The sequence below is a fragment of the Sinohyriopsis cumingii genome, chromosome 19 (genome assembly GCF_028554795.1).
Source record: "Sinohyriopsis cumingii isolate HCF-2022 chromosome 19, ASM2855479v2, whole genome shotgun sequence".
Lineage (NCBI taxonomy): Eukaryota > Metazoa > Mollusca > Bivalvia > Unionida > Unionidae > Sinohyriopsis > Sinohyriopsis cumingii.
The window spans coordinates 12,239,015-12,253,609 of NC_142979.1; the positions used below are offsets into that span (position 1 = coordinate 12,239,015).

Genomic DNA, 14,595 nt, shown 5'->3' on the forward strand with positions numbered 1-14,595 from the left:
AAAAATGTATACCGCGAAAATGATAACTGCATACTATTGCAAGGATAACTGTATACCGTGACAATGATAACTGTATATCATTGAAATGATATCTGTATAACATTGCAAGGATAATTGTATATCGTGAGAATGATGATTGTATATTATTGCAAGGATAATTATATTCCGGGACAACGATAATAGTATACAATTTCAGTGATAATTGCTTACCGTTGCAACGATATTTGTTTACCGTTGCAATGATAGTTGTATGTCGTTGCAATGATAGTTGTATACCTTTGCAATGATACTTGTTTTCCGTTGAAGTGATAATTGTATACCATTGAAAAGTTATGTATATTTGAAGCCCTTTTGGTACATCATATTATGTAAAACCAGCTTGCAACATATTGCACAGCGACAACCTCTCTAGCTTCCTGCATGATCAGGATGTGTCGGTACTCTGAGGTTAATAACATTCTTCAGTGGCTCTGACTGGTCATTAAGTGTAACATTGTTGTGATGCAAGTAGTAAATAAGTATTACAGAATCCACAATAATCAATAGGCATTCCTTTTACTTTTGCATTCACCAGCACTTACAAGTATCCATTAGTTTTGGCGTTTTATTGGTACTTGAGTGTTGTGTCACTACATATTTTATGTGTTATTGATGACTTTTTATGTGTATTGAAGAATTACACCTGCTCTTAAAGTAGTGATGTTCACACTCTAGTCCTAGTTTCTATTCTTTTAAATAATGAGTTTTTAGGTAATCACTTGACTAAATAATGAATACAGAGTACATTTTTTCTTTTATTTAACTGATACAAAACAATATGTTATCATGTGCACGACAGTTTTCTTATCTATCTATCTATCTATCTATCTATCTATCTATCTATCTATCTATCTATCAGTCTGTCTGTCTCTCTGTCTCTGTCTCTATCTCTCTCTGTCTCTGTCTCTGTCTCTCTCTCTCTCTCTCTCTCTATATATATATATATATATATATATATGCATGCTTAGGATTTTTAAGATGATAGTCATTTAAAGATCCAACGTCGGGGGTAACTCTTTTGTAAATGTATGACCTTTTACTCATTTTGATGACATTACATTAGAGGGAAACTTTACAATAATTTTAATATTATTTAACGGTATTGAAAACCACTTTCTGTTTTGTATTTTAAAGAATATTAATCTTAACATATATTAATATACAGATATTAACATGTGGATTTTAGTTAGGACTCGCTTGGTTAACGGTTAGAGACAGATTGTGTGCAATGTTAATGCAAGGTAAATGTCAAGAGTTGAGACAAATCAGGGAAAATTTGGACAAGTGTCATAAAATGATATTGTCCAGAATTGTTGTTAATAAAAAAGGACAAGAGAGGATTATTTTGACTTCGAAGGGAAAGTGAGACTGGGCGGGTATATAAAGCAATCCTGATTGGCTAAGCTAAAAGAGGGTTTATGTGTTCCCAGATGGAATTCAAGGTTCTAAAGCAATCTCCCTTGCAATATTAGTCAGTCCAAGTTTCTCTGTCAAAGGGTAAAGTCTGATCGTCTCCGGGACAATTAATAATTAATTTCGCTCGTTAAATAAATCGTCCAAGGGAGAGGGGGTCCGGAACTTTTAGGAGACCTGGAGCCAGATAAGAGACAGAGGGAATTCTCAGATGCGAGTGAGGGCTCGGGAAGGCACAAAGGTATTGTTCAGTTGCAGACAATATATATTCATTGATGTAAGTCTGTAATTATTTGTTGAATTTAATAATTTGAAAATCATTCTTCCATTTTTAATTGAGTTCAGAAGTTAATTGTTTGCATGTAGTTTATCTCAAATGGTATTTGACCCACGTATTATATAAATGTGTTCTGATTTAGTTGTTTTGTTTGTAATATAAATCATTTATACTGAGAAATGATTTTTCTCTGTCTGGAAATATATTTCATTGAATTTCTAATTTGCAAAATAAAGTTTTCTGACAAGGAATGAAGTCCACACATTCGTGTATAATTAACTTGTGAATCATATTCAACCGATAGACGATATCCGAAGCAAAAAAAGAGTGGGAATATTGGTTGATCTCAGGAGAATATAAACTTGACACTCATTTAGGCCATGTAGGTAACGTATACATTGCTCAATGGTCATGTAGGTAGCGTATGCATGGTGTGATGACCATGTATGTAGCGTATGGACTGAGTAATGGCCATGTAGGTAGGGTGTGTATTGTGTAATGGCCATGGAGGTAGCGTATGTAATTTGTAATGGCCGTGTAGGTAGTGTATGTCTTATGTAATAGCCACGTATGTAGTGTATATAATGTGCAATGGCCATGTAGGTTGTTGTTGTTGTTGTGGGGTTTAACGCCATTTTTCAGCACACGATAGGCCATACATGGCGGCCAGTATTAATGGTGGAGGAAGAACCCGGGAAAACACCGGAAAGAACCACCGACCCACGAGAAGCTACTGGCATGCTTTCTCACATATCTACACTGGCTGAATCTGAGACTCGAACCGGCGCAGACAGAGGTGAGATGGTAGTGATCCGTAACGGCGAACGCTTTAGACCACTCGGCCACTCGGGGCCCCTACCATGTAGGTAGAGTACGCATTGTGTAATGGCCATGTAGATAGCGTATGGACTGAGTAATGACCATGTAGATAGGGTGTGTATTGTACAATGGCCGGTAGGTAGCGTATGCTTTGTGTAATGGTCATGTTGGTAGGCGTGCATTGTGTAATGGCCATGTAGGTACCGTATACATTGTGTAATAGTCTTGTAGGTAGCATACACTTTGTGTAATGGCCATATAGGTAGCCTTTGTATTATGTAATGGCCATGTAGGTTGCGTATGCATTGTGCAATAGTCATTTAGTTAGCGTATGTAATGTGTAATGGCCATATAGGTAGGTCACACATTGTGCAATAGCCAAATAGGTAACGTATGTAACCTCCGTCTCCCGCCGTCTCGACTTTGTCATGCTGCTGGACTCAGATGGTTTTGGGCGAGAGAGAGAGAGAGTGAGGTCGACGAACTGCGCAACTCTTCCTCACTTAAACAAAGTCACCGCGCAAGTCACTCTCGTCATCCACCCATCCCATTTCATCAAATGAAGATTGTTCCTCTCACACTTGGCACATAGAATGGATGCACCTTATTGGACAGAGACAACACCGAAAGACCCCAGAGGCCAACCGCCTTAATAGGAAAGGAACTCGCCAGATGCAACGTGGATATTGCTGCCTTGAGCGAGACGGGCTTGTAGGAGAAGGCAAATTCTGTGAAAGAGCCTCCAGATACACTTTGTTTTGGAGCGGCCGAGAAAGTGAAGAGCGCCGTAAGGCTGGTGTCGGCTTGGCAGTGAAGACAGCACTGATTGGCAAATTGGTTGGACCTCCCAAGGGATTAAATGACAGACTCGTGACCATGAAACTCGCCATCTTGTCTGGAAGAAAGCACCTTATCATCATCAGTTGCTACGCTCCAACCATGACCAAGCCAGATAAAGTGAAGGTCAAGTTCTATGAGGATCTTCACTCTGTCATTGCTGACGTTCCAATGGCAGTTAAGTTCGTCATTCCTGGCGACTTCCATGCAAGAGTAGGCTGTGATCACGTTGCCTGGGATGGAGTGCTAGGAAAGCACGGAGTGGGCCATTGTAACAGCAACGGTCTCTTTTTTCTCCAGACTTACGTCGAGCATGAACTGCTGATCACCAATACAATCTTCCGCCTCCCTACCCGTAACCGGACGTCATGGATTCACCCCTCGCTAAAATGAACATTCCATGAAAGGATTGGCCTCATCAGCCACCTGCACACACACAGAACAGAACCAGCCCCTCCAACTCTCAGACGACCAGAGTGGTCCTCGTCGACTCGACGGACGAACAACACATATCACATACAACGTATGTAATGTGTAATGGCCATATAAGTAGCGTATACATTGTGAAATGGTCATGTAGGTAGCGTATGTATTGTGTAATGGCCATGTAGGAAGCGTATGAATTGTGCAAATACCATGCATTTAGCGTACGCATTGTGTTAATTGTCATGCACTCGCGTTTATTTTCACCTGTAGTATAGTAAAGAAAGTTAGATTCTTTGCCTTACATATTCTTAATGGATACAAATTCCACAATGCAGACAGAAGTAAAATACCTTGTGTGCCGATTAAAGAAAGTCATTGTTTAGGATTTTTGTTCTAATATCGAATCAGTGGTTCAAAATATTGACTGAAAGTGATGTCGACCTTATGGAGTTGAAGTGCTGTCGACCTTATGGAGTTGAAGAGCTGTCGATCTTATGCAGTTGAAGTGCTGTCGACCTTATGGAGTTACAGCCGTCCTTACAGACTAGTTATCAGGCAGATGAGATTGACAGGAAGTGTATGTTTGATACGGATTAGGTCAAAATCGAGGAACTTAGGTCATATTTCAATTAGTGAAGGGAACAAAAGAACTTTCCGCTGGGAAATAATGCCGAACTAAAATGGCGCTTATACACGCAATAGTGGCCAAACAGATCTCTGTGTACTCTTTGTGTACAAACATTTTAAGTGTTATCACACTGTAGCAGTCAAAACAGGATTCCTTCTATAATGCCGAATGTCGCGGGTTCGAACCCTTTCCGAGTCATACAAGAGACTTATAAAAATGGTTATAGCAGCTTCCTCGTTTGGCTCTCAGCACAGCATTAAGAGGTTAGTCACACACACACACACACACACACACACACACACACACACAGTGGTTATTCCATTTAAAGTGGATTCTGCTATAGCTGCTTACGGTGAAGAAGGAAACATTAATTTATTGTCCATGCCGATTTTATTCCTATTCGTAAATCGTGTAGTAACAGCGTAAGTATTTGCAGATAGAAAAAGCTAGTTAAGACGTGCTATCTTCAACAGAACGGTCGCTTCTGTTGTAACGTGGAAACGACAATGACTTACAAATTTTTAGTTCTACTTCTAAGTGAAAGTCATCTAAACGGACACTATCAATCCAGCTGCTGACGCTAGAGCGGCTGTCGTCAAACCTTTCATGTATTCTTTTTTTCAGTGAAATCGATTTGTACGTGAACAACAACTTTGTCAGAGACAGCTCCGGTGGCTTAAGTGGTTAGAGCGTATCTCTCGATTGCGGGGGATCGTGGGTTCTAACCATGGCTGGGTCATACCAAAGACTTACAAAAATGGTACTAGCAGCTGCCTCGCTTGGCGCTCAGCATTAAGGTCTCACTGGACAGTTTATCTGGTGAATTTTCATCCGACGATGACCAATTACAGAAAAATGAGAATAATTTTACACTGAAGATACAAATAAAAACAAACTAATGATTTTTGTAGAAAGCATACATGTGAGATTTTGACTGCAGTAATCAGGTTAATTCCTGATGCAACTGGTGGTTTTTATACTGAACCAACACTGCCACCAACCCCTAAATTTTACATTCATTTTTGACAAGAAATAGCTATTTTGAATATTTTTCTGTGACAAGGCAGCTAAAAGAATCAGTATGTGCCTTATGCATGAATAAAGTTCACAAGTACTATAACAAATCAGCATACGTTTCATCACCCCTCAACCATCTAGATTTTTAGATATTTACCTCTGTAGCAGACACACATAAATACGTAAGCCAAGTCGACATCTCATTTGCAGCCCAAGTTACGCATTTGATCTCCAATGCAAATCTAACTGTGACAGGCAGTCACCAACAAGCCAACCTATTTCCAAGCCTAACTCAAAGTAAATCTGAACCACATTATAGATTTAGCTTATGTGTGAATTTATAAATGCTAGGCTTGTGATAATTAGGTTCATGCTTTCTGCCTTAAAAATTAGGGGGGTGTCAAAATACGAAACTATCCAGTGAGACCTACTAGCAGCTGCCTCGCTTGGCGCTCAGCATTAAGAGGTTAGTGTTTAGGACTGGTCGGCCTGGTGTCAGGATAATGTGACTGGGTGGGGCATCATGCTTCATGTTCGCGGCATGATGCCCCAGTGCTAGACATCACTATAAACTGCTACACTGCAGACATCGTAGCGCTATGACTGTAAATTGCTAAAGCTACGTCAAAAATCTAAATCTCTCTGTCTCTGTCTCTCTCTCTCTGTCTGTCTGTCTGTCTGTCTCTCTCTCCCTCTTTCTATCAGAGGCAATGGTATAAGTAAGAAATTATTGATCGTTTGCATTTGGACTTATGGTCACAATACAAGTATTTGTTGAACAGAGTGGATGTACAGCTGATAATAAATCGAAGTATCATCCATTTGACGACTCGTGCTAACGAGACCAATCGCAACATTGAAGTTACTAGACTCTATGTGCGACGTGGAAGCACAATATAAAGTAGAACACGGTATCAGTGGGGCTCCGACTAAAAGTAAGGATAAGTATTCCGTACAATGAGTGGAAATCAGACATTCACATTTCCGCTGGACTGCGATCCAATATCGCCGATATCGTATTATAGGGTCAGTTCCCTAAACGTTTGTACCCAAATAAAAATATAGATCTGAACCTTTCCATTTCCATCCATACAACCTTGCCAAGATAAAAGTTTCCCAAGAACGCAAAACGTTTTTAACCAGACCCTTTAAGTCGTACCTTGCCATAACAATTTCTTGAGATATTATTTCACACTGTTTGAGGCGACAAGATAATTGGGTACCAACAGAAATAATGAGAAATTTCGAACGACGACTATGCCGGTGGGTTTTGTTTGTAGAGATTTTTTCACCCGAAAAAAATAATAGTGACGAGGGATATTTCTTCCCTGTCAGGAATTTCAGTTTGCACTAGCCATCGAGAGTATTAATATTGTTTGCTGATGTTGACAAAAGCCTTGCAATTAATAGTGTCAGAGAAGTGATCGTGGGCTATTAACAAACTGGATCACGAGCCACATATATGGGCGATATGGGCTATTAACAAATTGGATCACGAAGCCACAGATATGGGCGATCATGAGCAGGAACTGGAACAGCCACATAGTAAACATCAACGTAGTGGCGAAAAGGACGAAACAGAAGAAGAAACATTAGTGCCACAATGGCCAAAACAAAATCTGCCTTTCGTCTCTTGTTTTAGATTCTTACTTTTTTATATGTCCAGAATGGATGAATCGGTTGAAAATGGCGCACTTGAGGATCAAAGATTCTGCAGATAAGCATTTCTTGTTGCTTGTTATTTTTTTTATTTTTTATTTTTTTTGGTGGGGGAGAGTGGAATATTTACGTCGTTTTTTGCAATAATTTTTACGTCAAATACCATATACTCTATACAGCTCAAATGTCATAATATGGTACCGATTTTGAGGTCACAATAAGGTATCCATTTATAGGTCACGATGAGATACCCATTTTGAGGTAAAGATAAGCTCGTAAACTGAAGGATAAAACCTATCTACTTTCGTTAAGTAAATAGAATATCGACAGAATCAGCATAAACGGGTATTACGTGTGAAAAAGGATAGAAAATCAAACCAAGGATAGTAATGATAAATGGTGTTAAAAGTACAAAATACTTCGATTAAATCAATTTTTATAAGACAGATTAGAATAATTTAGAGCGGCGACGGCTGGTTGTTTTGCCGACAGTGCATTAGGCCGCAAGCTATATAACACTGATATGTTTTCTGAGTTACAGTTTTCTCTTTTGTCCTTTTGTTTAGTGCACGATAGCTAGATGTCGATAAGGTTCCATGTTTCTAAATGTCAATTACCAGAAAGATTTAGCTCCTATGAATGATTCAGATTTATTTTCCTCCTATATCCTTCTCTCAGTCAATCTTACATCCAATTTGAATTAAGCTATGCAGAAAATGCTCAATTATTACTGGTCCATTAGAAAAACGAATAACTTGTGATACTAACCGGCGAAAGCTTCAACCGGTTTGTGTTAACATCAGATCTTTGTGCTGAAATTATCGGTTTTTGGTGATTATTACTGCAGTCCTCCATTTACCGCAATTCAGAAATGGTTTCATAATGCTACGGAAAGCAAAATGGTGGCTTGTTGCTCGTCATCATAGATTTCCTCCGACTTCTTTATTAGGTTTGATTTTTGCTGACTTGCTTATATGAATTGAGTTCTTCGAACTCGGTGACTCTTTCGTAGGAACATTTCCGACAAAGTACCCTAAATTCTCGCTGTCAGTAAGATTCTCAATCGTGGGATAAACTAATAATGGGTCGATAATGTAATCTGAAGGGACATACATTATTTAATTGGTATTTATTACCATTCTTATCGAATTTGAACGACTAAGGTTATCATAAAATCGCTCAAGATTCTAGTATTATTAAATTAAATTTTAAAAAAATACAAAAGAAAACAAAAAGCATACGTTCATTATGTTTTAAATTTAAAAATAAATAAATTTAAATTTATTGTACCTATAATTTTAAGATGTGACATAATAAAGTTTGAGACCGAAGAATTTTACTTGCGGACAATATGGTATTTACCTAAGCTGAATATTTAGAAACAATTGTATTAGGGTAAATTTTATATATTGCAATTTTCTTTGTAGATTGTCTTGGCGGGGATTTTCGTGCCAATATATGCACGAATAACTAACTGATTTGTATGCAAATACATTTTTCATAAATAAGAATATCGACGTTAAAAAAGGAATTGTTCCAATAGTAAAGCGTCACATTTTGTCTACAAGCAAGTATAATGCAATTAAAGATTACAGATACAGAGTCTTCAATAATGTGAAATTAGTTTTTGCACATTGGATACGAAATTTCCTGACAGAAGAGAAGATCATATATTAGCAGACCGTTACATATACGTTATTTCATAGTATATACGTTATTTCATATTATATACGTTATTTCATATATGCTAGGGAATCGTGGGTTCTAACTGGTTCGTATTCTGGAATAGTCTTAAAAGGATACTTGGTGTAAACGATATTTGACTGGTGTCAATATTTTTTTAATTTATTTAATTCTGGTTTCCTAAATGAAAATTTGTCATAATTTACAAATACATCTTAATATATCCAAAGAGCTGGGCCGTTGAGATCGATCACGGGCCCTGGGGTAAAAAACGCCCTGGCCTCTCCTAGTTCTTCTTCAAGCAAACATTTTCTTTTATAAAATTAAAGTGTTGTTCGGCCCGGGCCCCCTTTTTGGCCCCGGGCCCCGGGGATATCGCCGAGGTTTCCCACCCCCTTTGGTCGGCTCTGCCAAAGAGCAACATAAACCTGTCTTCACTCTATTTAAGAAGTGATGATGAGTGAACAGTTTTGGTAGCTTTACTGATTCTTGAAGGATAACGTATTGGGTTTCCTTGTCGCCTGAATTAACACTAATACAAAGTCTACGCAATAGCATGGGCTCGCACATTTTTGAGTAACATGGAGGAATTTACAGTTAGACTGATTGATCTTGACCTTTGTTACGAGATTACTCGAATTTGCCTTCATTTGGGTATCTCCAATGTTTTCCCTCTTTCACTGCAGTTTATGATTTCTTCCCAATTTTAATGCTTTTTGAGATCGTCTTCGAAATAAGAAATATAACAGTTTGATGGGTATATTTTTTAAATAGACAACCGACGTTAAATAAGTGTTGTATCTTTAACGATTCTTTAAATCACATCAACTGTTTTTAATATTCGACTTATATGAAAATAGAAGGCAAAACTACATTATTCAGGATGCCAATCTCCACTGTGACTATATTTTATTTTGAGACAACATTGCCCATAATAACTACATTTTCTTAATTGCACCAAAACATAGATCCCCATTATAACTATATTTTCTTGTTTTCTTACACTAAAGGCTCATTAAAAGTCTGATTTGTAAGTTAGAGATGATTCAAGTATGCATAACCAGGCTCGTATAAATAAGGATCATCAAGAGCTATTTTAAGTATGGTTTCTGTTATTTCCTTGTAAAATATAGTACAATAGTATCTTCGACGAAGTAAAATTAACAAAATCAATCTTCATTTCATTAAAACCTGTGACAAAGGCAAATTGCTCGGTCATCCATTCAGTGGTTTCATTTTTTTTACTTGAGTATCGTAGATCTCGTAACGTTGCACCAGGACAATTATTAGACACCCATAAGACATATATTAGACATCTAAAAGACAGATATAAAACATCTACTAGTCATATATAAGACATCTATCAGACATCTACTGGACATCTATAAGACATCTATTAGGCGTCTATAATACGTCTTTAAGACATCATTTAGACATTTAAAACACATCATTGAGACCTCTATAAAATGTCTATTAAACATCTATAAAATATAAATTACACATCTATAAGACATCTATTAGACACGTAGAAGATATCTATTAAACAATCTGTTATACATCTATAAGACATCTATTAGATATATTTAGACATCTATAAGACGTCTATTAGATATATACAAGACATCTATTAGACCTGTATTAGATATATACAAGACATCTTTTAGACATCTATTAAATATATACAAAACATCTATTAGACGTGTATAAGACATCTATTAGATATATACAAGACATCTGTTAGATATATACAAGACATCTGTTAGACATCTATAAGACATCTATTAGATATATTTAGACATCTATAAGACGTCTATTAGATATATACAAGGCAGCTGTTAGACATCTATAAGACGTCTATTAGATATATACAAGACATCTGTTAGACATCTATAAGACGTCTATCAGATACATTTAGACATCTGTTCGACATCTATAAGACGTCTATTAGATATATACAAGACATCTATTAGACATGTATTAGATATATACAAGACATCTTTTAGACATCTATTAGATATATACAAAACGTGTATAAGACATCTATTAGATATATACAAGACATCTGTTAGATATATACAAGACATCTGTTAGACATCTATAAGACATCTATTAGATATATTTAGACATCTATAAGACGTCTATTAGATATATACAAGGCAGCTGTTAGACATCTATAAAACATCTATTAGACATGTATTATATATATACAAGGCATCTATTAGACGTCTATAAGACATCTATTAGATATATTTAGACATCTATAAGACGTCTATCAGATATATACAAGATATCTATTAGCCATCTATTAAATATATACAATACTTCTGTTAGACATTTATCAGACATCTATTAGATATATTTAGACATCAATAAGACGTCTATTGGATATGTACAAGACATCTGTTAGACATCTATAAAACATCTGTTAGATATATTTAGACATCTATAAGACGTCTATTAGATATATACAAGAAATCTGTTAGACATCTATAAGACATCTATTAGATATATACAAGGCATCTGTTAGATATATACATGACATCTGTTAGATATATACAAGACATCTGTTAGACATCTATAAGACATCTATTAAATATATTTAGATATCTATAAGACGTCTATGAGATATATACAATACATCTGTTAGACATTCATCAGACATCTATTAGATATATTTATACATCTATAAGACGTCTATTAGATATGTACAAAACATATGTTAGACATCTATAAGACATCTATTAGATATATTTAGACATCTATAAGACGTCTATTATATATATATATATATATATATATATATATATATATATATATATATATATATACAAGACATCTATTAGACATCTATACGACGTCTATTAGATATATACAAGACATCTATTATACATCTATTAGATATACACAAGACATCTATTAGACATCTATAAGACGTCTATTAGATATATACAAGACATCTGTTAGACATCTATAAGACGTCTATTAGATATATACAAGACACCTGTTAGACATCTATCAGATATCTATTAGATATATACAAGACATCTGTTAGACATATATAAGACATCTATTAAATATAGTTAGACATCTATAAGACGTCTATTAGATATATACAAGACATCTATTAGATGTATACAAGACATCTATTAGACATCTATAAGATATCTACGAAACATATATGTGACAGCTGTTATATATCTATCAGACATCAATTAGACATATAGAAGACATTTATAAGACATTTGTTAGACATCTATTAGACATCTGTAAGACATTTATTAGACATCTAGATCTATAAACATTGGTAAAGCCATCTCTTTATGCTGTTTCGTGAGATAAATGTATGTCCCACAATCGGATGACAAAGGTTATCTACCTTGCTGATGAGGCTGTTTGTTTAGAAAATGGGTTTATTCCTTTTTGCTGAAACTGAAGGTGGCATTGAGTATATGTGTCTTAACGCATTTAAGAACCCGCGTCTTGCTTCGTCATAGAAATAAGCACATTTAAGTATAAATTAATGACACGTACATGATGAACTATCTGTCGTGTTCATCGAAAGTTAACTTCTTTATGCAACGGAAAATTTTTCAACGTATGTAAACTGGCACACAAATACATATTAAGGTGTAAAATTCTGTATATATTTTTGCTGTACACTCTGTCGTGGTCAGTGTAATACGTAACCATTAAGATTTATGTATGGGATATGCTCGCAATAAATTGGAAGCTAGCGATGGTTAACCTCTCTTGTTTGAAATCATGATTGGTGTTTAATTAGAACACGCTAGGATAACAGTCCGACTGATAAGTTAACGTAGGGTCAAGTGGAGGAAACGAAAAGTTGAGAAAATCCAGAGACATATTTTGGGAAGTCTTGGGCCGTTTGAAATAGGTGTCATAAAATGATATTTTCCAGAATAGTTATTAATAAAGGCGGACTAGAGATAATTATTCTAACTTCGATGGGTGTGCAAAAATGTAGCGGTTAGATAAATGTAATCCTGATTGACTAAGATAAAAGTCAATTGTGTTTCCCAGACAAAATTCAAAGTTTTACATAATTTACTTGGGAAATTCGGCAGTCCAAGTCTTTCTCAGTAAAAAGTACTTTTCTGTCTCTGTTTGTCCAAGGGATGAGTGTCGGGAAAGCTGTGGGACACGGATAGAGAGATTCGGCGTCAATGAAAAGGGAGCGAGTCTCGGGAAAGCACAAGAGGACAAATAGCTCCATACGTGCACCACCGAGTGGGAAAAGACAGGAGACAGCCAAGTTACAGTTTAAGACAGAACAGGATGAAAAGAGAGAGAGAGAGAGAGAGAGAGAGAGAAAGAGACAGAGACAGACAGACAGAGACAGAGAGACAGACAGACATACAGACATACAGAGAGACAGAGACAGAGAGAAGAGTGAGAGACAGAGACAGAGAGACAGACAGAGACAGAGAGAGAGAAAGAGAGAGAGACAGAGAGAGAGATAGGAAGAGAGAGAGAGAGAGAGAGAGAGAGAGAGAGAGAGAGAGAGAGAGAGAGAGAGAGATGGAAGGAAAAGAAATACGGTGACGCTGACCAGTCGCCAACAATGATTTGGAATTGACCGGAACCAGGTTATGTTGACAGTTTGAGTTCGATAAGTCACTAGTTTCTATGATAAAATCGATATTTGCTTTATTGGTAACAGAAAGGCTAATTGCATTTCGAATAAATTTTGTAATTCTAATTTTAAGAGAAAGTGTATCATTCCAATGTCATGCTCAAATTCATTTTGTTTTTACAATTGATTAAATTGTTATATTTATATACGGGGGCTCGAGTTGTTCTATTCTACATCTTTCTTCAGACTTCTGTTACTACATCCATTAATTTCATATTTTATGTTATTAATTACTCTATCCGGGCAATTACACCGTGGTCGATCATATCCTATAACAAAATCACCCCCACAATACATATTAGCTTTGTCTCTGAAATTCACTTAGATTGGATCAGTCAAACAGAGTAAATTATCATGATGGGTCAGCAGTGATTTGTTAAACAGGCTTGCTCATATTCATGAGGAGCGAGGAAATCTCCGCCAGGTGGCCACGGGTGATAAAGTAGCGTAGCGGTCAATCGCCTATGTCCTGCGAGGATAGCATCTAAAACGTACAAACGTATCTATTAACTGTTAATAGGTAAATTGAGCCGTTAATTTTAAGTAACGATGGAAACACCTTGTAAACTTGAATCACTACAAAAAGAGATTCAAGGCGAGCTTAAACAATGATATTGGCGGCGACTATGTATTTATGCTAATAAATGTTATAGTTGTAAAAATGGGTTCTGTCGAGGGATAAAGAAAATTAACGTATGTATAAAAAACTTGTTTACACTCGAGACAAAACTTACAATCAATAACAAGGTAACACATACTCGATATTCCATTGTCAATGAACTATTTCAGACAGTAAAATAAGACACGGGTGAGGACAAAAGGGAAGACAAAATGTGTCATGATTATACAGAGGAAAATGATTATGATGTCAATAACATCTGATATCCGATTCTTGGACGTTCGAACAACATATACTGTTCCTTTTCAATTCCCAATTGGCTATCTTGTATTTTTGCATTGATGATTGTCGTATGTGTCATACTTGGAAGGTAGAACTGACCGAACTTAAGCCAAATCTTACTAATACTGAATTTGAGATAAATTACCCTTTTAATACCTTAGCAGATATTTCTGTGATACTCGGATTCCACGCTCTTAACTTGGTATTAAATGTTCGACCGCTCCGGAGGCCTAGTGCTTAGA

The 14,595-nt window shown here is 36.3% G+C and overlaps 1 protein-coding gene across 1 annotated transcript; it reads left to right on the top strand.

Annotated features, from left to right (window-relative positions):
• The first annotated feature begins 3,145 nt into the window (after positions 1-3,145).
• Positions 3,146-3,778, top strand: LOC149775145 (protein CFDP2-like). The gene has a single exon (XM_089944359.1). The coding sequence runs from the start codon at positions 3,146-3,148 to the stop codon at positions 3,776-3,778; it is 633 nt and encodes a 210-aa protein (XP_089800485.1).
• The last annotated feature ends 10,817 nt before the right edge of the window (positions 3,779-14,595 follow it).